The sequence below is a fragment of the Dermochelys coriacea genome, chromosome 5 (assembly GCF_009764565.3).
Source record: "Dermochelys coriacea isolate rDerCor1 chromosome 5, rDerCor1.pri.v4, whole genome shotgun sequence".
NCBI lineage: Eukaryota > Metazoa > Chordata > Testudines > Dermochelyidae > Dermochelys > Dermochelys coriacea.
Window position 1 is genome coordinate 76,745,575 of NC_050072.1, and position 26,169 is coordinate 76,771,743.

At 40.4% G+C, this 26,169-nt stretch overlaps 1 protein-coding gene across 2 annotated transcripts in view; it reads left to right on the forward strand.

Moving 5' to 3' along the window:
* TNFAIP8 (TNF alpha induced protein 8) overlaps positions 1–26,169 on the forward strand; it is a 95,356-nt gene that overhangs the window by 58,016 nt on the left and 11,171 nt on the right. The window contains exon 1 of one of the 2 annotated variants that reach the window (XM_038401734.2): positions 10,159–10,253. The exons of the other annotated variant lie outside the window; for it this stretch is intronic. Within the exon in view, the coding sequence (XP_038257662.2) occupies positions 10,223–10,253 (31 nt within the window). The 5' untranslated portion in view covers positions 10,159–10,222. Of the gene's footprint in view, positions 1–10,158; positions 10,254–26,169 lie in introns of those variants that run through there. 2 annotated transcript variants of the gene reach the window in all.

The following is a 26,169-nucleotide window of genomic DNA, read 5'->3' on the forward strand; positions in this document are numbered from 1 at the left end:
AAGTTGCAGGATGGTGATAGAATGTCCCTTTGGCCTAATAAAGGTGAGGGGTTCTACTTGCAAACTCATATGGGTTGTACTGTCTTTAATATCATACATATGATTGAACCATGTTTTATATGTTTCACAATTTGTTAAGGGAGAGTACTTTTGGGTTGGACTGGGTTGCTGACTATTTTGAATCAGTGTGTACTTATAGATGACCAACATATGAATCTTACTGCTACATGGTCTGCTACAGCCAAAGCCATAAGAGATGCCATTTGCACTTGTGTATTTGAGCTGTTCAGCGAGTACACTGTGTGTTAATGGGATTGCATAGCAGTTTTGGAGCGTTGTGCATGGTGCATTGAGGCTGTTGCCTTGTATTCAAATGTAGAGTTTAGGCAAGCATTAAAGATTTCCTTTTAATTCAACTGTATTGAAATTTATTGACGCTAAAAGAGTAAGCAGATCAGCTGCTGTAACTTGTTGAAAGCATGTGCAAGCATAAGATGCACATAATACATAAACAATATAAATCCATTAGTATATCCATCTCTTTCTGGCACACTGGATTAAGTATAGAATGAAGCTGTTACTGTTGATGCTATAGTGATCCATGCTTAATTGACTGGCTCCCCCAGGAATTGTTCTGTGTATTTCGTTAATAGTAATGTGGATTTGACTCTACGGGGCTCCTGATTCCTGGGGTTTCACCCCCATGATGTATGGCCTTGAACAGTCTATGAAACATGTTCCTGTGAAATTCCATGTCTCACTTCTTTATCTCACAGTCATGGCACATCTGCAGCAGGTTCTTCTCCAGCTCCAGCTTTTCTGATAGTCTGGAACATTCCTTATGAATCTCTATTATCAAGCTGTCCCTGCTACTGTCACATTGCCCTCAAATTCAGGATTCTTTTACTGACATTGAGAGGTCTCCTAGTTACCAGGCCATACCTTGACAAGTATATGAACTTTGCACTTGTTCCTGACAGGCAAAGGACTAAATGTTGATGAGTGCCCTTGAATTCATGCAATTCTATTCTGTCTGTGCAGCAGCAAGTAAAAAGTAACAATTTTTATCTCAAAAGAATTCTGTTTCCTTTGTATTTTCATTCTGCCATCAAACATCTCTGAGGTCTTTTTTAAAAGGAGCTATCCCAAGAGAAGAAATGGTGAGTTAATATTACCTTCGAATGACTCAAAACATTTTTTGAGGGGAAGGGAGAGATGTCTGGAGCCATTTACTGGAAGATATAGCAGTTGTGGTGATTATATTGCACACTTTTCAGGCTGCTGCCACCTTACAGGATGATGTGCTGCTTCAGATGCCAGAATGGAAGAAAGACCAATAAATTATTCCTGGCTGAGTCGCCAAGGAAATCTTTCTGTGACTTATGATATAGCAGCTAAGTGCATGGATAGGAATTGCAAATTACAATGGCAACAGAGGGAGACTTGCATTACCAAGGAATCTTTGAGACCACCTGGAATTTCTAATGAATGAAAAATTATATTTTATTACTCATTAGGAACGGATCAAAATCAGATCAGTATTAAACCAGTTTCTGAACCACGTAGCAGGGTATTTTAATGTGCAGCTGGTTTGGGATGGCAGTGATTGGCTTTAAACATAGCTTAATGGCAACTTGCGTTTTGGCTGGGATATGGCCACAAAAACTTCAGCTCTTTTATATAAATACTTTTTCATTTTATTAAAAAAACAAAAAACAAACATTACCGCGTTCAGCTGCTGTAAGATGAATGCAGGGACAGGGAGATAAATGAGCTTGATGGCCCTACATGCACCCTCAGCTGAAGCCAAAGCTAGAGTAATAGACTAAGAACCCACTCATTATTTTGTAATATCCTTCGTTATAACAAACATGTCCCCATCATCTTATTGATCTGAGATATCAAGTACTCCTCTCCTAGCTTCTATCTATTCAATGGGTCCTACTCTCTCTTATTGCTGGCTGTCCATGGCACTGGTTGGGTCTTGCCTTCGCAGAGATCCAAATTCTGAACCTACACTCATCTCAACTCCATGGATGAATCTATGCTGAAATGGGGCTCTCTGCTCTTGTGGGTGCTCAGGATGCAGTCCAGTTTGTGGTAATATTGACTGTTGGGCAGCACCGGAGTTCTTATTCTTATCCTTATCCCTGACTTTCTGGTAGCTTACCTTGAGACAATATATTTTGCATTGATGTTGAGTCCATTCAGTAATGTGGTTGGCCTTTGTACAATTCGGAGTGTTTCTTTGCACTGCTGAAGTCATGGGTTTTGCTCATTTTGGCTCAAAGCTGCACCTAAATTATCAGGTGTTCGTTCATATGACCACATAGCTGCACGCTGAAACACAGGCATCTTAGGGCCACTGTTGTTTCAAACACAGGAGATGAGCAAGCTAAGAGAAATTCCAAACTGTGTGTGATTGTGGATAATGAGCAGAGGACTCTGAATGGAGACCACTTCTAACCAGGGGGTAGATGACAGGATAATACATAGGAATGGGTGCACAGTGGGGTTATGGGATTATGGGTGGCCTTCGCTGCACATTTTCACTGCATTAACCTTGTGGTAGCAACACACATCAGAAGCTACCTCACAAGCTGGCCTATAGCTCAGAATATAACGCCTGCTATGCCACGTGGCACTGAAAGCCCATGGTGGGTATATAAGCACATACCATGTTAAGTAGGGGAAAACAGGGTTGAGCATTGAGGTTAGCATGCAGTGAAGACTGGGGGGGCTAGGACTGTAGTCTTTCACGCATCTGTCTTGGTGTGTTGCTTTAACCCTGCTTATGTTCTGGTACAGTCTGTTTGTCGAGCAAACCTTGATAAGCTGAAAACAGCTGGTTGATTTATGTTTGTTAAGACAGATAGTGTAGATTGCAGTTTGTTCCAAGGTTGTCCTTAATAGATAATGTACTGTTAAAAACTGATGTTGTACAAAAATATCATCCTTTTCCTGGTAAGATGATTCTAGTCATAGTCTGCACTGGAAACACTAATATTCCTGACAACAGGCAAACCTGAGCAGTGTCTGGATTATCTTGGTAAACTTTCAAACATAAATTTTCCATTAAAAGATAATAAAAGCAAATAGAAATCAGGGTAGAATTTGACAGAAGCAGGAGCAGATGGGTTACTGTGTCCAGAGGCTTTCTGGCTGCAGACCCATTTAAACCGTTCTAAGACAGTTGCAGAACTAGTCAAAATTCCTCTTTGATAGCATAAAAAAATGACACCCAAACCACAAAACTGCCTAAAGGCTGAACAAAAGCTGGTATTTTTTCATTGCACTCCAGTCTGTAGGACAAAGCAGCAGTCATCTTTTGCAACGAAAAAAAGTACAGTAACATAATTACATGTTGTGTTCCTCTACCCCGGGGTTAGGAAGAAAAATTAAAATAGCTTCTAGGACTGTCAAATGATTTTTTAAAAAAGTAATCGAGATTTAAAAAATCATGATTAATCGCAGTTTGAATCACCCTGTTAAACGATAACAAAATACTGTTTGTTTAAATATTTTTGGATGTTTTCTAAAATTTTCAAATATATTGATTTCAATTACAATACAGAATTCAAAGGGTACAGTGCTCACTTTATATTTTTAGTACAAATATTTGCACTGCAAAAAAGATGAAGGAAATAGTATTTTTCAATTCACCCCATACAAGTATTGTAGTGCAATCTCTTTACTGTGAAAGTGCAATTTACAGATGAAGAATTACTTTTTTATATAACTGCACTCAAAAACAAAACAATGCAAGACTTTAGAACCTACAAGTCCACTCAATCCTACTTCTTCTTCAGACAATCACTAAGACAAACAAGTTTCAGAGTAGCAGCCGTGTTAGTCTGTATTCGCAAAAAAGAAAAGGAGTACTTGTGGCACCTTAGAGACTAACAAATTTATTTGAGCATAAGCTTTCGTGAGCTACAGCTCACTTCATCGGATGCATTCAGTGGAAAATACAGTGGGGAGATTTATATACACAGAGAACATGAAACAATGAGTGTTACCATACCCCCTGTAACCAGAGTGATCACTTAAGGTGAGTTATTATCAGCAGGAGAGCGGGGGAACCTTTTGTAGTGATGATCAAGGTGGGCCATTTCCAGCAGTTGACAAGAACGTCTGAGGAACAGTGGGGAGGAGATAAACATGGGGAAATAGTTTTACTTTGTGTAATGACACATCCACTCCCAGTCTCTATTCAAGCCTAAGTTAATTGTATCTAGTTTGCAAATTAATTCCAGTTCAGCAGTCTCTCGTTGGAGTCTGTTTTTGAAGTGTTTTTGTTAAAAGTATTGCCGCTTTTAGGTCTCTAATCGAGTGACCAGAGAGATTGAAGTGTTCTCCGACTGGTTTTTGAATATTATAATTCTTGACGTCTGATTTGTGTCCATTTATTCTTTTACGTAGAAACTGTCCAGTTTGGCCAATGTACATGGCAGAGGGGCATTGCTGGCACATGATGGCATATATCACATTGGTAGATGTGCAGGTGAACGAGCCTCTGATATTGTGGCTGATGTGATTAGGCCCTATGATGGTGTCCCCTGAATAGATATGTGGACAGAGTTGGCAACGGGCTTTGTTGCAAGGATAGGTTTCTGGGTGAGTGGTTGTTGTGTGATATGTGGTTGCTGGTGAGATTTCTTCAGGTTGGGGGGCTGTCTGTAAGCAAGGACTGGCCTGTCTCCCAAGATCTGTGAGAGTGATGGGTCGTCCTTCAGGATAGGTTGAAGATCCTTGATGATGCGTTGGAGAGGTTTTAGTTGGGGGCTGAAGGTGATGGCTAGTGGCGTTCTGTTATTTTCTTTGTTGGGCCTGTCCTGTAGTAGGTGACTTCTGGGTACTCTTCTGGCTCTGTCAGTCTGTTTCAGCTGGGAGTGCTGGTAGCATAGGGCCTCTACAGCGAGGTTGGTTTTTTAAGAGAGTATCCAGTTTTGAGAGCTCATTCTTAATCTTAATCTTTCCCTCTTTGCTGTAGAGGATGTTGATCAGGTGGTTCCGCAGTCCACTAGTCATCACCTTCAGCCCCCAACTAAAACCTCTCCAACAAGTCACAAGTCCTCCTTTTCTTTTTGCAGATACAGACTAACATGGCTGCTACTCTGAAACTTATCAGATTAGTTACTTATATGGTTCTTATCAAGATAGTGTCTGAGGTATTTAAATAGAAATATCCATATACAAACTCTTTGTCTTCCTTCCCATTGTGTAGAACAGTGGTTCCCAAACTTGTTCTGCCACTTGTGCAGGGAAAGCCCCTGGCGAGCTGGGCTGGTTTGTTTACTTGCCGCGTCCGCAGGTTCGGCCGATTTGCGGCTCCCAGTGGCCACGGTTCGCTGCTGCAGGCCAATGGGAGCTGCTGGAAGCGGCGTGGGCTGAGGGATGTATTGGCCGCCGCTTCCATGGGCTCCTATTGGCCTGCAGCAGCGAACCGCGGCCACTGGGAGCCACAATCGACCGAACCTGCGGACGCGACAGGTAAACAAACTGGACCGGCCCACCAGGGGCTTTCCCTGCACAAGCGGCGGAACAAGTTTGGGAACGAGTAATGTAGGAGAAACAGGGTTGTGGGTGTGAGAGACAGAGAGAGAAAGAGAACTAAATTAAAGTAAGTTTTGTATTTAGTTTTGAAAGTAAATAGGATTGACTACAGAACTATCTCTTGTGGGAGTAAGTATTGTAATCTAGGTCAGGATAGAAATAAACATTTTAGAGGTAAGTATGTTTCTACAACCTACAATCAGAAGGATTACTCTTGTCTTGTCTTCTGTTGACAGCCACAGTAAGACAAATACTCGGCCCTGAAGGCAGCAGCACAGTTGACTAAGGACTAGTCTACAGTGGCTGAATTCGCTGCTCTTCTCTTGGTGGGCTTGATTCTATAGATCTTTTTTTTTTCCATTCATTTGAGCTATATGGGGGGAATGGGGTTAGATGCGAGTATCTAATGAGGAAATATTTATGTAAACAGAGGAGTCTTAAGTTGGGCTCTAAGAGGCAAAATGTGAGTGAAACCTGTTTTTTTGCAGAAAAGATTTCTGCAGCTTTGTATCCTTCACCAAGAATGCCTCGTCCATAGCATGGGTAAACTTGGACTCTTTGGTCCCAACAGCTGTTGTTTCCAGCATTCTTGAAATCATGTGGAGTGAGATGTGTCCCTTTAGGCCATCATCAACCACTGAAGGTTTTTACTCGATAGAGAAACACTATACTGTAGAGTACCACTGTCTACTCGGTACCCCATCTGTTTTCCAGCTTCATAACATATTGTGTGATTCTGTAATCAGTGTCTATTAAATGCTGTATAATTCTAAGGGTTATGCCACATAGTTTAGGTCTAAGTCTCCTAAGGGAATTCTCTCCTGCGCCCGAGAGGAAAACCAGTCCAGTAGCCTTTTTTTTTAAAGGTGATATTACAGGGTTTTTGAAGTCCATGCATTTGAGGGAATTACTCACTGACTTTCAAGATCTGTTTTATAAAGACTGTGGGTTTTTTTTTTCTTCCCGAGGGAAGGATGTGAAACTATAGTGCACCAGCTTTCCATGCAATAACTTGCCATTTGGACGCTGGTATAGCTAGTGAAGGGCCTGAAGTACAGCTTGACATACTACACTTTTCAAGTAGTAGTGCATGAAGCCACATTCTGAGACTTTCACGGCACAGTAGCAGTGTCCACGTGGAAAGTTAATGCACAGCAAGCTGTTGCACTGTAGATTCACACCCTGGCTTGCTGCACAGTAACTTAGTTTAGTCTGAAAAGTACCTGTAAAAATGGTTTTGTAGTTCTGCTACTTTGAATCTTAATCATTCCATATCAGACTTACTCAGTTGGCAGTTAAAACTACCGGACTTGTTTCCTCAGCCTGGGATCAAGCTGGGCTCTTTCTGACTCACATCATCACCAGTGACTGTCTGCAAGCCAAATGTTGCCTTGGTTTTATCTGTGCAATTGCATTGTCCGAAAATTGTCCCCTCCTGTTCTGTATAGGTTCTTTACATCGCACTCTGTAGTGCCTTACATTTCCTGAAGAACTCTGTAAGCTCAAAAGCTTGTCTTTTTCACCAACAGATGTTGGTCCAATAAAAGATAGCTGCCTTCCAGTACTGCATGAAGCAAAACTGGCATGTATTGTTTCTTCTCTCATCCTCTCCTAATGGGAGGAGCATGTGTACTGGAGTGTCTTGGCTTGCTAAGGTTTTAGGGTTTTTTAACATATACGTGTTTGTTAGAGAAGGCCAGGTCAAAGAAATGCAGCTTGCACTTGGAGCCAAAGGTAGTAAGGTGTGTGACAGTCCTCCATTCTTGGAGTTCATTTCATAGTCTTGGACAGACCCAAGAAGGTTCTGTGTCCAGCACAGGTGAATTTTATCTTTATTGTTGAGCTTCATTGTGCCAGGGGAGCATAGTTGTTGACCATAGGCTTTATCCTAAAGCGTTAGGTGGTCTTTTAGATAACCTGAGCCCAGGCCATGAAGCATCTTGAAGATAAGGACCAAGTCCTTGAACTGGATTCAGAATTCTAAGGGAAACCTACAGAGAGAGTGGAGGGCAGGTCTGATGTGCTTGTGGTTGCCTGTGTTGCAGCTTTCTGTGCTAGTTGGAGTTTCCTAAGCACTGAAGGCTTCATGTCCAGGTACATCACAATTCCGATGAAGTGAGCTGTAGCTCACGAAAGCTTATGCTCAAATAAATGTGTTAGTCTCTAAGGTGCCACAAGCCCTCCATTTCTTTTTGTTTAAGTTCAGTTTGAGTCAGACACAGCATTTTTTAACAATCTGTCATTTTTTTGTCTTGAATGCCCCAGAATAGTTCTGAAGGTCTCTAAAACCACTTTAGAGAAGTGACTTATGCATTTTAGAAAGCTAAAGCGTTGTAGAATTCTCTGAAGTTTATCAACAAGAATTATTCCTTTGGTCTGTGGGGACTGGTAGCCTTCTGTTATGTAAATTTACTCATGGAAAGCCCTTGCATGCCATCTCAAATTACGGGCTGGATGTTCATCCTCCTAGAAATTCTGCCTTTAGTTAAAGGGCCCCAAGGGCTATGGGTATTGATCTTGTCTAACACTTCAGTAATCCGATGAAGTGAGCTGTAGCTCACGAAAGCTTATGCTCTAATAAATTTGTTAGTCTCTAAGGTGCCACAAGTACTCCTTTTCTTTTTGCGAATACAGACTAACACGGCTGCTACTCTGAAACCTGCCTCTTCTATAGTCTCTGCATTTTTAGTGGATTGTTGATTGCTATCCAGTCATTCCAGACTAGTGCATAGGGAGCGGAAAGAGTAACTTCTCACTTGAAAATGTGGCTTCTTTAGCCAGTGCTGTGCTGTAGCTTTTTCTCTAGAATGGCTTCTGATCTCATTTGGTGAGACTTCTCCTTTTCCCCACTGAACTGTGCCAGCAGTGAAGACCATGGAATGTATCTTGGTTTCCTTAGGGAGCGACTTAGAAGCCCCACTAACGGAGGCCACTATGGAGTTGTGGTTGTTACAGATAAACAATTATATTTCAGTAACACTTAGAAGCCCCTGCAAAGACACAGGCCCCATTGTTCTAGTCAATATACAAACACATAGTAAGAGACAGGCTCTGCTCTGAAGATCTTACATTCTAAATAGTTCAGACAGAAAATGTTCTAGATGGGAAACTGAGGCACCAAGATATTAAGTGATTTGGTCACACAAAGTCTGAGGCACAGCCAGGAGTTAAACGTAGATTTCAAGTTCCAGTCCATTAACTATAAGACCATCCTTTCTCCTGAATGTGTTCCTGTAAGTTTGAATGGATGTCATGGAGTATTAGATTTTATGGTGCTCCATGTTTTTGTTCTGAAGGCACACTTTTAAATGGAGACCACCAAATCGGTGACTTGGATCTCCAACCTTGGGGGTTTCCTGACTGCAGCTTGAAAGCCACTTTATTTAGCCAGCCTTCAGTGATCTGAGCACTTATTGTTTATAGCACCTTTTATCCAAAGCACTTAACATGTGTATGTAAAGCCTCTCAACATCTCTGGGAGGTATGAATTCTGCTCACCCAGAAGTTGTCTGTGTCTGATCTGGGAATGCAAACCTGGATTCTGAGCTCTAGATGTTGCCTCTGCTTTTATACTTAGGTCATAACATTTCCACTAGGTATTGTTCTTTAGTCTATGCACTGTACTAAACATATATCAAATAAACTAATAGAAGAATGTTCCTTTGCTCCACAGAGATAAGTTTAAATGGAGTCTATGTCAGCAATAAATATAAAGTCCTCCCATTAATTACCTTAATTGCTTTTGAATCTACTCTGTATGCTCCGGTCCCAACATCTATTATGTATTAGCAGACTGGGGATATTGGAAAAGATGTACATTACATTCTATTGCTGTGTTGCAGAAAATGTTTCGAGTGGGCCTTTAAAAGTTATGATATGTGGATGTATATAGGGGCATGTAGTACAAAGACTAATGGAAATAATAATAGGAAACAAATTCTCCCATGAAAAATCTCAGCTGAATTTCTTCTTTGAGGATCTATTCTGTAGTACCACATTTTCAACATGGAGAAGGGAAAAAAGTAAAATCTGTTATGAAACCTTAGTTTAAACAAACAAGTAAAGCTGCCATTTTTCCTCCTTGAAGTACTTTAAATCTTACTGTCTTCCAATGTTAACCCAGTCCAATTTCAGATATCTCGGAACTAATTCCAAGTAACATGTAGTGGTGAAAAGTGTAATTTAGGTTTTAAAAAAATAGTTTCATTTGAAGCTTGTAGCAAGTTGCCTGAGGCCCCTTCTGCTTGTCAATCACTGTCATAAAATGTTCAAGTTACTACTTAGTGCTGCTTTTGACTTAATGATTTTTGCTTCACTTCTGCTCCTCTCATACACAGTCCGCGTGCTGTAACAAGTAAAACTCCACCCTTTCTGAAGACTAAAAGGCATGGGAGGGTGAAGGGGGGATGGATGGATGGAGTAAAATGTATAAACTGCAACTAACTGCTGGGAAATGAGTTTCTGCAAGGTGCTGCTTTCCAGACAGTTGCTTGTGTGCAGTTCAGAAAGGGGCGGAATCCTTTGCACATAGCTGAGTGCTGATTTGTTGAATTCACAGAATTTTTCCCCTCATAATCCCACCCACCCTTTTTTTGAGAAGTTGACTTGCTGCTTCTCAAAGAGCACGTCAGCTGTAATCTGGCCTCCAGTGAGTTACACTGACACCATGAGCTCAGAAGCTGATGAATCCAAGGAAGGTATGGTTTTAACTTTTTCAAAGGCCTTCATTTAAAAATATAATTCAGTTAGTGTCTTATTCAGGGCTGCTTTTGGCAGCCACAACAGAAAATGAATAAGAGTTTTGCTCATTTAGCGTTGAACCCTTCATAAGGGAAGGGGAAGATACTTTGGCAGAATCATCTAAGGACGACTGCTCTTTAGATTTTTATTAGAATCAAAACAACCGCAGTCTTGATTCCAAAGACGTCTGCTTATTTGTGCAAAGGTGACCTAAGAGTATACAAAGTACTGGTAAATGAAAGAAACAATGTATAATTGGAAATGCTGTATATTTGTAATCAAAGAGGAAGCTGTGTAGGGGAGAAGTGAAAGATCATTATTTTGGGAATTAGCTTGCTGTTGCTGCTGACTTCCTTTTCAGTATAAGTGCATACTATTTTGGTGGAGGGGGGGTGTTAAACTGAGAGGAGTGTGCCTGGAACTAACGTTGCCAAAGCAAAGGGTTTAATTTACTCCTTGAAGCATGAACGTGTGGAAGAGCTGGAAACATTTCAACAGAAGCACAATTATTCGCCAGTGTTGATTTTTAGGGGGGTTTGTTTTGTGCAAGTTGCAGAGGAGGATTGTGGAGAGGGGGAGTAATTTCCTGAAACTCGGTATGTATACAAAAGAACATTTGTACAGAAGGGAGAAAAAGTCAAGACTGGGATAAAAAACTGGCTTTCTCTGAAAAGAATTTGATTTCATGATCTTCATAAGTAGTCTCTGTGGAGACTCCAAACTGAAAGAGTGAAACAGTATGACTCTCACAAACCAGGTTAGCAACAAGGAAACCCAAGTGTTTCCCATTTAGTAACAAAACAATCAGAAAGCTCTTCAGAATATTTCAGAAGGCTCTCCCTCCCCATCCCACCTTTCTCTATCTCACGCCACCACTTGAATGTATTAAAATTATTGTAGGCCTAGAAAAAAGAAAAGGAGGACTTGTGGCATCTTAGAGACTAAAATTTATTTGAGCATAAGTTTTCGTGAGCTTCAGCTAGACTTACTCTTGTACATGATGTGAAAGACAAGAATAGTTAGCTGATCTTCAGAAAAATAGAACTGTATTGAATGACATTTAATGATAGACAACATCTATGTATATAATGACTAAGGATGATCTTTGACATTCTTGTAGTACTCAGAAATTGCATACCCTCTCCCTCCCTTTCTCCCCAAATGAACAAATACACTAAAAAGCGCACTTTTTTTCCCAATAGAATATTCAAGAAATTATTGTAGAATTGAAATACTTTTCTGTAGCAACTGTTGTGAAAAGAGAGAATGTACATTCCTATGGCAACATGCACATTCCACCCTATTTGTACAGTAGGAGAGCAAGTAGCATGCATGCCATGGCATGAAACGTTCTCTGGTTTACACGCAGGAAACATCAGACAGTTTTGTAAAGTGCACTTTATTTCAAAAGTAAATTCATTTTTTTTTTTAAGGAAAAGTTCTACTATCTGTCTGATTTAGAGTCTTAAAATTCTCTGGGAAGATGACTTTGTTTTTTATACAGATCGTTTAATTTCTCTGGACCATAATGTGAGGTGCCAAGGCCTTCATGGTGAGAAAGGTAAGGGATTGGTTTCTGAGGAGAAGAGATTACTTTGAGATTTAAAGTACTTCAGTTGCTTTAATTGGTAAAACAGTGGACTTTGTTTTGCTTTGACCTGAATAAGTGTTCAATGGAAAACAGAAGCAGTGACGAATTAGAAAAAGCAGGTGTGAGTATCAGTAGGCAGAGATTACTCTTTTTAAATGTATCGATCACTAGAAACTCCACAAATAAATTAGTTTTATATGCTGATCGTATTGTACAGAAATGATTTGTGCTGCATGAGATTTGTTTGTGTAATGTCGTGTCTTGAGAAGAGACTACAGTACCACTGTTTTTAGTTGTCATGACCCACAAATAAGGGGAAGGGAGGAAATGTCTAGATAAAGGCGAGATTCAGTCAACAAAATTATAAACTGAGTGAGTCTGCAGTTATGTTAGACTGCCATATCTGATCCAGTTTAACGCTGCCAGGTAGCTCCTTGGCCCCAGGCACGGCACTGACGGCATGCCCTGTGCTGTAGTGCCAGGTGTGACTGTGGCATGTGCAGACTTATCCAAGCTAGCATTGATCTAGGTAGTTTGAATAACAATGGTAGTGAAGCTGCTGCAGCACAAGCTGCACAACCCCACCCTGGATATGTATAGGAGGGGCTAGCCCATGCTGCTCCAGCTTGCTTGGGTAGGTTCACGCTAGCTAGGTCAAAGCTTGCTTGGGTAGGTCTGCAGGTGCTGCAGTCACACTTCTGATTGCAGTGTAGACTTACCCTAACGCTGAAAACAGGTAAGTCGCAATCCCAAAGATGCATAATCATAGAACTGGAAGGAAACTTGAGGGGCACTTAAGGCAGGACTAAGTATTATTTAGATCATCCCTAACTGGTGTTTGTCTAACCAGTTATTAAAAATCTTCAATGACTGAGATTCCACAGTCTCCCAAGGGAATTTATTACTGTGCTTAACTACCCTGACAGTTGGTAAATTTTTCCTAATATCCATCCTAAATCTCCCTTGCTGCAATTTAAGCCCATAGCTTCTTATCCTGTCCTCCAGAGGTTAGAGAACAATTTTTTACTTCCTCCTTGTAACAACCTTTTATGTACTTGAAAACTGTTATCATGTCCCATCCCAGTCTTCTCTTTTCCAGACGAAACAAACCCTTTTTTTCCCTCATAAATCATGATGTTTTCTAGACCTTTTAATCGTTTTTGTTGCTCTTCTTTGGACTTTCTCCAATTTTTCCACATCTTTCTTGAAATGTGGTGCCCAGAACTGGACATATTACTTCACTTGAGGCTGAATCAAGGGGCGACCGAACTTACTGGCCCTCCGAGCTGCATACAACAATCTTCAGAAGTTTGAGAGCCAGAGCACACCAGCTGGGGTTGGCGGCTTCAGCCCCATTCCTGCTGAAGCCCTGAGACCCTCCTCCTCACTTGACAGAAGCTCGTACCCCACCACCCCACTGCAAGGCAGAGGTCCTGAGCTCCCCCCAACCTCCACAGTCTGGTAAATGGAAAATGGGAGATGCAGGGGGCGTGCGAGCCACAGTTTGACTGCCATCAATGTGGAGTAGAGTGGAAGAATTACTTCTAGTCTTTCTTACAACACTCCTGCTAACACATTCCCAAATGTTTGCTTTTTTTGCAACTGTGTTACACTGTTGACTCTCATTTAGCTTGTGATCCACTATGACCCCCAGATCCTTTCTGCAGTACTCCTTCCTAGGCAGTAATTTCCCATTTTGTATTTGTGCAACTGATTGTTCCTTCCCAAGTGGAGTTCTTTGCATTCTTTGCATTTGTCCTTATGAATTTCATCCTGTTTATTTCAGACCATTTCTCCAGATCATTTTGATTTTTAATCCTTATCCTCCAAAGCACTTGCAACCCCTCCCAGCTTGTTATTGTCCGCAAACTTTATAAGTGTACTCTCTGTGCCATTGTCTAAATCCTTTATGATGATATTGAATAGGACCCCACTTGCTATGTCCTTCGAGCTTGACTGTGAATCACTGATAACTACTCTCTGGGAGTGGTTTTCAACCAGTTATGCACCCACCTCTGAGTAGCTCCATTTAGGTCAGTGGGTTTCAACCAGGGGTATGCCTCCCCCTGGGGATACGCAGAGGTCTTCCAGGGAGTACATCAGCTCACCTCGATATTTGCCTAGTTTTACAACATGCTACGTAAAAAGCACTAAAAAAGTCAGTATAAACTAAAATTTCATACAGATAATGACTTGTGAAAACCGTTCTAGATACTACACGCTGAAATGTAAGTACAGTATTTCTATTCCAATTGATTTGTATGGTAAAAATGAGAAAGTGAGCAATTTTTCACTAATAGTGTTCTATGACACCTTTTTTTTGTATTTTTATGGCTCATTTTGTAAGCAAGTAGTTTAAGTGAGGTGCAGCTTGGGGGACACAAGACAAATCAGACTCCTGAAAGAGGTAAATGGTCTAGAAAGGTTGAGATTCACTGATCTAGGTTGTATTTCCCTAGTTTGTTTATAACAAGGTCATGAGAGGCAGTATTAAAGCCTTACTAAAGTCAAGATATACCACATCTACTACTTCCCCAATCCACAAGCCTTGTTACCCTGTAACAAAAAAAAAAACCTATTAAATTGATTTGACATGATTTGTTCTTGACAAAACCATGCTGTTTCTTATCACCTTATCTTCTAGGCATTTACAAATTAATTGATTGATAATGTATTTATGTATCAGAGTATTTATGGCAGAATTTAAGCATTCAGATTCTGTTGGATAGCTGACCAAGTAAGTTACCGCTTTATTAAAAATGGTGCTGAGTACTTTCTGCGTAAGCTTGACAAATTCAAACTGGAAATAAGATGTAGTTTTTTAACAGTAAGGTAAATTAACTGTTAATTCTGAGTAGCAAAAATTAATCTAACAAATACATTATTATCTTGGGGTGTGAGTTTGATCTAATTTGTGCCAGTGTCAACTAGGAGTAAGAGAGAGACTCCTTCCTTCTTGTATATTGTACTAGTTCCAAAGTAAATTGAGGATTTGGGTTATGCAGTAAGTGAGCTGTAGCTCACAAAAGGTTATGCTCAAATAAATTTGTTAGTCTCTAAGGTGCCACAAGTCCTCCTTTTCTTTTTGCGGATACAGACTAACATGGCTGCTACTCTAAAAGCAGTAACTCTTGTGTGGCTTTGCAGCTTCTGTCCTTGATCACTGTTTACTACCAGAGGAGAATATTAAAGGGAAACTGAACTTTGTGTTCAATTATGCCAAAACATGCTGTGTTGTTAATGTTGCCAAGTAACAGTTCAGCAAATACCTTTGTATTGATCTTTAAGCCACAATGCCATTACTTTCTGGTCTATATTAATATTGTTTCATACATTTTTCCATTTGTGTATTTTCCTTTTTGGAGTCCAACTTTGACATAACCCCTCCCCGCCACCCAAACCTCTCTATATAGATACCTTTGTACAGGCCAAAACATACAGCATGGTAAAATTTAGGAAAAGAAATCCTGTAATGTACTATTTCTGGTCAACTCTTGTGACCTATTTTAGGCACACAGAGCAACCCAAAGAAGCTGTAAGTGCTATAAAAATTGCACTGGTTTAGGTTCTGACTTCATTGCTTGCAATGACCTGAGGCTAAATGCTTTTAGTGCAGTAAAATTAAAAAGGAGATAACACAGTATAAGTTGTCAAGGTATAAATTATTTTTGCATATCTCTCTCAGGATAAAATATTAATATGTGTAAAACTTTAGAATACAGTAGCTGAGACATTCATTCTGTTGTATATTTACCAAATATATAATCTTGTTTTCTAATAGAACTTTCATCTCCAAACATATCATGAGATAAACTGCTGCCCCTAAAGTACAATGGAATAATATTTGCTATGAAAGATTTTTGAAGTGCACCACATCATCCATTGTTTAGTAGGATGCACAAGTAGAACCATTCAGAACCAGAGTGTCTACTGTATCTTTTTACAGTCAGTTCTAAGGTGTGCAATTCATCGGTGTGAAATCTGTGCATTCCTGAAAAACATTAAGAGCTTTGAGTAATCATGCTTGCATTTTTTTAAATGTAAATGAGATTATGGAGGAACAAACTCACATGTTTTATTCCTTTTAGGACTTAAGACATGCAAAACTAGCTGCTGTATGTAGAGATTGTGAGGCCCCTATTTTGAGTACTACCTATTTTGAGAGGTAAATACTCACCCCCTCTAGTGATTTATGGATCATATTTTGACATTTTGCAACTATCTTTTTCCCAGGCAGGCAGATGAGCTCTTGTGAAATAATCAGCATCCTAATACTGGAGTGGAATGTTCCCCATTTGACCAATGTTGTCAACTGGGAAAGCATTTTTAAGGAACTGCTATTGGGCTCTCACAGTTTGTTCAATCCCAAGCATCCACCAGCAAGGATAATCTAGGGTTTATCTGCAGAAGATTCTTCCTGTTGCTACCTACCATAATGGCCTTTTGTGATGGAACCCTTTACCACTGGACTCTTCATCAAAGTGAGGAAGTACATCATAGTATACAAGTGGTGGAGGTAGAAGTTTCCTTAGTATTGAGTTATTAGGGATAGACCTGAATGAAGGACAATAATTGCATTTCCCAGCAACTTTTAAGGTTTCAAAATTTGTTTTCATTCTTCATTTGAGTGAAAATAAAACCCTTTTAACATTTCAACAAAAATGAAATTGTGCCAAAATATCCATTTTTTGGAACGACACATGGGCATTTCAAGGTGATTGTGAATGCTAGTGTAGGTAACATGGTGATTACGGCACAGGCCTGGGGAGTCAGAAGATGCAGGTTCCAGTCTCTGCTCTTCCTGATTCAGAGCAAAGATTTTCTTTGCAAATTACTCTGAATCATGTAGAGAAGGGACTTGAACCTCGGTTTCCCTAGGTCTCTTTCCTAGCCACTAGGCTATAGTTCCCGCCAAAACTTTGAAATCGATAAGTCTCCCTGAAACTTTTTTGCTTCAACGAAACAGAGTATTTCAGCATGTCTCGTGCCATTAATATTTTCTAGCCAGTTTTTAATTAGGAGTAGGAAAGACCCACTAGCCCCAAACGTGCTTGTGATTTAGGGTATGTCTACACAGCCAATGTTAAAGTGCTGCCAGCTGTGTAGTCGCAGCTCCAGCACGGGGGAAAGCTCTTGAAGAGCTGCAATAAAACCACCTTCACGAGGGGAATAGCTACCAGTGCTGTAGCACTATCTACACTGCCACTTTACAGCGCTGAAACTTGCATCGCTCAAGGGTGTGTTTTTTCACACACACCCCCCCCGGACGAAGAAAGCTTCAGCGCTGTAAGCGGCAGTGTAGACAAGGCCTCGGAATCTGACTGAAGACTGGGTGTTGCACAGATAATTCTCCCTACTTCAGACTGCAGAGGAGAAGAATGAAGACATGGTCTGGGTTTTATTACTTGGATATCACTTGCGTCATGCCATATGTTTGTTTGGTTTTTACACAAACAGATTGCTGCAGTCCTGCCCTGAAGATACTACAGTCCAAGCTACATAGGACACACTGAAGGCAAGATGTGGGGCACTAGTTCAAGAAAGGGAAGGTTGTGGAAAGAGAGCTAGAAGATAAGAAAAGTGGGTATGAAGGAGATGGGAGCGGTCATTAATAATAATAATAATTAATAATATTCGTACTCCAATAACAGGGGCCCAAGGGGAACATGATAGAAGTTGTAAAAGAGAGTGAAAGGAGGAAAGAGTACAGTAATGTGGAAGGTGCCCTGGAAATTGGAGGAAATAAGATGAGAGATCTAGACAAGGCAAAACTATTACCGTCTTGAAGATGAGTTGGAGGAGCATAAATATGATGTGGTAAAATGCCTGAAATCAGTGAAGGGATTTGAGCGGAATGATGTGACTAGAGAACACTGGATGATTCAGGTGGTAGTACTAATTTAACTCCAATAGGCCCTTTTCATCTATTTGAGATGTTTTCTCCTGAGAATCAAGGCTAGAAAACCACACAAGGCTGGGAATTCGCTCTTCCCCAAGTACTTCTGCATCTCAGTCCAGAGTAGCAAGGAAAGAATGACTGGTTTTATTTATATTTTTCCTTATCTTGTCTTCTGCCCTGGGATAACTTTTTTCATTAACACACTGGATGTCACAGAGCTAGTATATATGATTTTCCAGGACCTGGCTAATCTGGAAAGCAAAGGATAATGCTACGTTGAATCAGAGATCTTAGCCATATACCATACCTGTGAAATACTACTGAGCCATTTTCATCTACAGAGCTCTTTGGAAGCACCAGTCTTCATGCCACCCCTTATTTAGTTAGGTAAGATCCTTGTACAGTTGGAGCAAATGAGGCAGAGGTCAAGTGAATTGTCTGAGGTCACAGAGAAAGCATTGCAAAGACAGGTGACTGTAGCTTTGGTTTCTCTAGGATGACAGAATGATTAGAACTGTAATCAGCATCAAAGTTATAATTATTGGCTTAAGATTTACCACTGCATCACTTCAGCTTTACATTAGTATAATTTCACAGACTTGAATCAATTTACATTGCTGTAAATGTGGATTAACACACGGTGAATCAGGCTCAATGATTGTAACTTGCACTAATTGATTCTTTTTTGAATAAAAGTGAAGAATCTTTTATGCCCAGTTTTCAAACTCCAAACAAGAATTAGTGCTGAACAACATGTACATGAAAATGCCGTGGTGTGTGAAAGGCATCTTATCATACATCTTTCAGTCTCATGCATCCTTTCTGCCTATACCATTCCATAGTTTGTAATTTGTTGTGATTCTGAAATCATGTTTTGGGATTGAAGATCAAGAGAGTCAAGCAAATTCTCCATCCTCCTTCCGCACCATCGTGTTGACACTTTTTACCTTTTAATGTGTATATATATTACTTTAAATCAAAATGCTTTTTAAACAAAAAAAGAGGAACATTTGTATAATAAAAGTAGCTTTTTAACTCTGGATGCAAAGGATGTGCTTACAAACACCTATATTTGTGTTCATGAATGGGCATTTTTGTGTCTATGGGCTCATTTGTGCATTCAGATGTGTGGTTTGGTGGGCACCAAAGGGGGGCATGCATGGCTATTTGTGAGTTAATCCATTCTGCCCTGTTTTATCCACTACCCTATACCACTGAAGTCTGTGGGGAGCGCAGGATGCATATCAGGATGGAAGATGACATATTGTGCCCATGTTTCACAGTCTGCTCCTCAGGGTCTGACTTCAATTCATGCGGCAAAACAACTTATAATTGAGGTTGAAACCTTTTGGGCTCAGTCCTCTCCCAAAAAGAAGTGTGTGACAGAACTCCATCATTAATTATGGGCAGGATCCAACCACTTAACTCACTGCACTGTACACAGCTATTGCACCACATGTGATAATATATATTGCTAACTACTTGGATGTTGGCCCATGCATAGTAACATGAGCTATGGATGACACTACAGTATTTTGATTTATGACAAGCTTTCCGTTTAGGGCAACACTTTATATTTATATTAGTGGCTTAGTTTTTCTTTATTTTTCTTACTACTATTTAGTTTTATTTACGGGATTGCTCACTGTGCCCTACGCCCTTTTTCAAACCTTCAGAGATGGAGTCTGCTCTCAGCCTGCTCGCAATCTAAGGCCAGTGGACAAGTGGAGTTTAAGGGATTAGGGACCAACAGGCAATTTATGAGCAAGACCACTCAATCCACTCTAAACTGCATAGCAGAAGTGGATTTTTAACAGAACCCTAAGTGGACGGAGTAATGGCATTGCAGATAAATTCAGGGAGGTTGTATTCTTTAACAATACTGCTAATCTAGACTCAAAGTAAGAGCAGACAAAAGCAATGGCTTCATAAGATTCATGACTCTTTTGTGTGAGGCCTAGCTGGAGCAAAGTATGTAGAAGGTAAGAATGGAGAGCTAACAATCAGATACCGTTATGATGCAAAGGCCTGTGTAAGTCTCTTTTAATCAGAGTGTCAATACTGTTTTGTTAAATTCACTTATGTACTGTAGTGATGTTTGTCATCATTTCTTTTCCACTGCTATAACCACAAAAAGTCAATATAGTAAGAAATAATTTTAAAAAGACATTCCAAATTTAATCTCAAATTTAATTTTTACAATCCAGGTATAAGTTCTTTGAAAAAGAAGGTAATTACTGTAGTGACTAGCATGTGATGGATTATGAAAGTAAATAGATATAAAGTTCCATCCATTACATGTAAATTTATAGTTCTGTTGTAATATGAGAAAATTAAGTTGTTTTTCCATGCGGCTCTTTATTAAGCGGCTTTCTTTCTTTTCTTAGCCTACATCAGTCTCAGAGGGAGAAGTGTGATGATTAAACTGTTATGAAATAGGTTATATTTAAGTCTCGTTTCTTTTTCCAAGACGCATTGTTCATTTGTTCATATTTGCTGTTTTATGGATATGGAACTGAAACTAATCATTTCACAAAGCCAGTCATGTACAAAACTATAGGCACAGTTGTTGCCATGTATGACTGCGTATGAAATTTCAGTGTTTGATATGACTGCTTTCTATTTGTAAAAATAGAAGGAACGTTTTTACATCAACTCAAGTGACACAGGACAGAGTTGTATTTTAATCAAATCTTTTAATGTGGAAGACTTAGATCTATTTCTCTTTTGCCTATGCAAATTGCTGGGCTTCTTTTTTTAAAAAAGAGGGGACAGCTTTGGGGTTTCTATAACTTTCTGTGATGGAAACATTTTAACACATCTGTTGGAGGGAGTAAACTGTGTGATGATAAATGATGCATATGTGACTGCTACCAAGATGCCCAAGGTCCCAGTGGAATCATTTAGACACAATATGACTTTGTATAATTGAGTAGTATCTCTTCTCTTGTACACTATTTTACTTAGAATGGCTCTCTGCCAGGTTTGTTTGATTTTGGGGGGTTAATTTAACTGGTTTGACTAGTCTACGGGGATATTTCTGATGTAGTGCTGGGCCTAGAAAGTGTAGAACCGCTGGTACAGTGAAGACACTCAAAATTTGTCTTGAATGTAGGTTTAAACTAAAATTGTCTTACAACAAGCAATCAATATTATCAGCAGTCGCAAGACAAATTATTGCATTTGTGGCATTTAGGCATTGATCAATCTGCTGTGATTTCATTTACCACTTAATGAAATCTTATAGAGAAAGAGGATGGTAATACCTCAGGTTGAAGGTAAGGCAAGCTATTAATACATAGGCACAGCAAAAATGTCATTGCACTAATTTAAGTTTTAGATCAATAGGTTGGGTTTTTTTGTAGAGGACTTATCCTTCTCCAGTGATCATAATGGTCCCTTCTGACCTTAAAGTCTATGATTCTATTAGTGTTCAAGTGTTTTCTTCCAAATCACCTTTTCCCATCATAACTCCCAGGATCACAAGCTGGCGCAACCATTCTTGACTAAAGGCTGTATGGGACTCCCTTCATAGTTCATCAGTAGTGCTACATGCTTGTCATATATATTACTGTGGAACAGTGCAAAGCACAAGGGCTAGCATTTGACCTCTGCAGTGCTCACCATCCATACCAGTTTATGTAATGAAAGCTAATCTCTCAGGCATCAGCCCAAAGTACTTAACCATAGGAGGAGTCCAAATTTTAAATAGTAAACACATTTGCTAAGCTTACACTTAAATAGAATATTTTAGTGCTATTACTGTTCAATAAAGATTCTGTAATACTGCTTTTTGACTACAGTATAACATAAAAGATATTCAACCACAATATCTAATTTCACAGAAGCATGAGTCTCTGAAAATATTAAGAGCCTAATTTTCCTTTCACCAACGTTTCTAACTTTTGTTAGATTCCTCATTTATGCTAGTGTAAATTAGGAGTCGCAAAATCAGACCCTAAGGAAGTAAAATATAGTGTTTAAAAAAAAAATACCAGAGGAAATCACTAGTTTGACAGTCTGAACAGCCATTAGGACTGAGAAAATTCAACTTTCATTTTAAACTACTGAGAATCAAACACTTAAAACAGTGGTGTTTTAAAAAAATACAATATTTAAAATGTTCTGGTCAATTAAACAGCTGTTTTGACCATTGGCTTTGAATCAAAGGGCTAAGGGATAAGACAAACCAAAGGAAAAGGTGAGCAGCAAGGCAAAGAGTGAGATGAGAGAGGTGGACTGTGCAGTAGGGTAGAATATTTAGATAGGCATATTTTTGTATTGACAGATGGGAGTAAGGGAATTGGGGAGAGGAAATGATTGCAGTCACTGAATAGATGATTGGGAATTTGGACTAATTTCCTGGCAGTTGCAATGCAGAGGACAAGACAGAACACACACTGAGAAGGCATGGTGACTACAGCTTGAGTGCTTTATGAAATAGGTATGGGGTTTTTTGAAAGAGAAGGAGAATGAATGAAGTGAGGTTGGTACAGTAATAGAGAAACAAACTCTTGCAATTGTACAGTGTGATATGGAGGAAGTCACAGAACCAAGTATGCAACTGAGGGAAAATAAAATTAGATATTTTCAAATTTGCTTTAAGATCAAATGTTCTGGTTAATTTAACAGCCGTTTTCTATTCTCACAAATCTTATAATTTATTAACTCCTCTTTCCTGCTTTCCTTACATCCAATCATTTGTCAGATCTTGCTGCAGCTATCTCTACATAATTTCCAAAATACATCCCTTCTCCTTTAAAACTTCCAATTTATTACAAGAACAGACTAATAGATTATTGCAGCCACCTTCTCTCCATTGTGCATCATGTCATCTTTGTCCCCACTATCTCCAGTCAGTTCAAATTTCAGCTGTCAGTTGATTTATATTCTTGCCACATGGGCCTTGTATCTGATAGCCTTTGGCCTTTCCCTTGCCTTCAACTTATTTTCTGTATCACGTGCAAGTTTCTTCTTCGCACGGTTTGTCTCCATCTCTGTCCAAGACTCCTGAACTCACTTGCTCATTTTGCTCTGCCTGATCTTGTCTCTTGTCACCGCCTTTGACTCCTATCCCCATACCTCGTTCCCTTTTGTGCGTGAAAGTCCGTACGCCACGACTACCTTCCTATTAATATATAACAAGACCTCTCTTCCTTAAATATTCTTTAAATAACTCTGTTCGATCAATCATTCTAGCTGTAATGGCCAAACTCCACTTGGAGTATGTTCTGTCTTGTCCTGTCCTGTTCGCTTGTTTTTTGTGCCCTTCGGGGTAGGAACCCTTTACTCTCACACTGGTGACCTATTATACAGTTTGGTATGTACTTATGAGGCTGCATAAATTATTACAGTATCGGGATTGCATTCTGTTGGTTCTACAGAAATGACTGATGCACATTTTTAATCTTACCAAACATCTTTGTAGCGTCAGTGTGGACTATGGCATTCATGTGTGCTCCTGGCAAATGCAGATCTGCACATGCAGATATAGGTGCAGAGAAGCACCTGTCTTTTGCCTACTTAGACCAATCCAACAGCTGAAATATATTGGATCTATATTTAATGTCACAGCACCTGTTGCTGCATTCCAAGAAAGGAGACAAATGGTGGCTAAGGAGTAAAATGCAAGACTACGTTCATCACCCTATTCTGTGTGACTGGGTCAGCCTTCTTTGTTTTTCAAGTACGTAGTATATTTTAAAATATGGCTCTATAACAGTAACCCTATGTATATAAAAAGGTATTACATCTGAACCGTTTTCTTCTTGTCAAGGCAGTGTAATAAAAACACCCATGGCTTCTAGAGGGAAGAGGTGGCAAGCCTTTAAAAAAGCTTTGTGAATCTCCTAACTAGCTACGGTATATATCGTGTGATACAGGGGGTGGCTGTGGAAAGCTCAGGAATGTAAAACCAGAATAACTTCTTGGTGCAGATTGCTCTCATGGGGCAGCGAAACCCTATACACGCATTCTTGTTTGGAATAGCATCATTCACCACTACCACCACCCCGTCCACTCCTCCCCACCACACATACTTTTCTTGGGGCTTTTTGTTTGCCTTGCAACTGACTCTTCCCACCTTTTAGTCAGAGATCATTTGTGTCCAGTTACTTAGCCAACGTATTTTCTGTTGTAACGACCATATATTGCATATAACTTTTGTGAACCCATTGGTAAAGAGAGAACTTTCCTTTCTAGCATCCTACAAAAACCAGGATATAGGGCAGGGGTTCTTGGGATAAATTTTTTGGTGGCCTCAGAGTGTGGTCACCAGCTCTTGCTGGTGGCCACACTCACACTTTTCCCCCAAACAAATATGCACATATACACATCCCAATTGTTGTAATTTATTTATTGCTAGCTAAAAAGTTTGTTAATATCACTTTTAAACAACAAACATACAAATATCATTTTTCACAGCATACTTACTCAGCCCTGGCAAACCGGGGGACAAATTAAGCCCTGGATGGGGGTTCAGGGGAGACAGGCTAGAGTCTGAAGCCCCGTAGCCAAAGCCTGCCGCCCCATCACCCCAGGGCTGAAGCCCAAACCCTGAGCCCCACCATTCCTGGGAAGGTGGGGAACTCACCAGGTGGCTGCTCCAGCATTGTGTCCCAGCTATCTTCAGAGCATGAGGTGACAGGGCCCAACCCCTGCTTGCAGCCCTAGCAGCCAACATAAAGGCAGTGCATCCAGGAACAACAGGGAGAGGGAGGCGCTGCTGCTTTGCCCCTTCCCTCCCCCCCCCAATCACAGCCCCAGAGGCTGTGGCTACAAGAAAAACCCATGGTGGCCACATGCAATGCAGCCAGGGTGGTCGCATTTGAGAAACGATAGATTATCCATGTTATGGTTCTGGAGACTTTTTGTTTCTTTCCCTCCACAACTCTGTTCTGAGGGCAGTTTGCTAGACTTACTTTATTTTGTCCCCCCCCACACACACACACAGCTGACTGCATGGCCTTATCCAGTCGTCTTTGGCTATCCCTCAATGCGAGGATGTCGTCTGGCAAGGGGGTTCATTGGTGGGATTTTAAGTGGCTGAGGAGCTCAGTTCATGCCCTGCAGATTTTCCCACAGAAGTCACAGGTGTAATCTTGGAGGAAACATAATTGTTGGCTGGACTGTTGTCCTTTCTTTCCTCCTTTGTCGCTTCTGTCTCATGAGCATGTCTGTACTCCTTAAAGTGAGCTGTGGCTTGGGGCATGGTGTGGCGCCACTGTGTTCTGTTCCACGCCGAGTCCTTCCGGTTTGTTGGGTTGATGCCTCCCTTTTTAAGGTGTACTTTCAGTATGTCTTTGAAGCGCTTCTGCAGCCCTCCGTGAGCCCTTTTTTCCTGACTTAAATGAGAGAAGAGTACTTGCTTCAGGAGGCGTGTGTCAGGCATACGTACACAATGGCCAGCCTAGCGGGTAATGGTGTTTCATGACCTGTGCCTCTATACTGCTGACATTGGCTGCAGAGAATACGCTGATGATAGTGCGTTGGTGTTCCCAGCTGATTCTGAGAATCCTCCTGAGGCAGCGCTGTTGGAACCACTCGAGCCATGAATTAGCTAGCAGCCTTTATGCTCCAAGAGTGGGATAACCCACTTCTATACTCTGCAAACTATGTCCATGCAACACCTCTTGTTTGCTATTTATCCTAGGCTTCAGGGCCTGAGATTAGTTTCTTGTTCCAGGTCTTCCAGTGTAAATATTAAAGTGATTATAAATTGCTTGACTAATCAGCATTTTTATAGCACTACACAGGGAAAAGTTGTAGCAAGAATCTTTTAAGACTTGCCTAAGGTACATAATGATAAACTCCCCAGGTCGGGGGCCAGAAACACGCACATTTCATGCATTTAAAAAACTTGGTTTAAATATTTTTTCCTAACTAAAACTGACATTCACATAGAAATCAGAATATTTTCCTAGGAAAAAAGTGCTAAATAAAACACTTGTTCTTCATAAAGAGTGGCAAGATGCATAAGAGAGAAATGAGTGGAATTGAACATTTTTCTATAGAGAGAGGTATGATCTACAGCCCTTTATTTTTAGGGGCTTGGAGCCAAAGTGCTGGCTTGGAGAGTTGTGAGTTAGAGGGCCTAGAAAGTGAAGTGTAATTCAGAATGGATTAAACCTTTGGGGAGGGAAGAGGTGTTAACTGCCAGTGCCCTCCCTCAGGGCTGGTGTTGGGGAGAAGGGAATCCAAAACTGCCCATTTTTTGGATTGTGCGAATACTGTAAGACCACCTCTCCAGTGCAGCTGAAGTTGTAGAAGATTTGCACAGCTGCAACCACTTCTCCCAGTAGACTTTCCATCTCTGGGAGTCTCGCAAGGGTATGTACCAGCTCCTCAATGAATCTGGTCCATTGGGAGTGAGAACTGTGTCCTC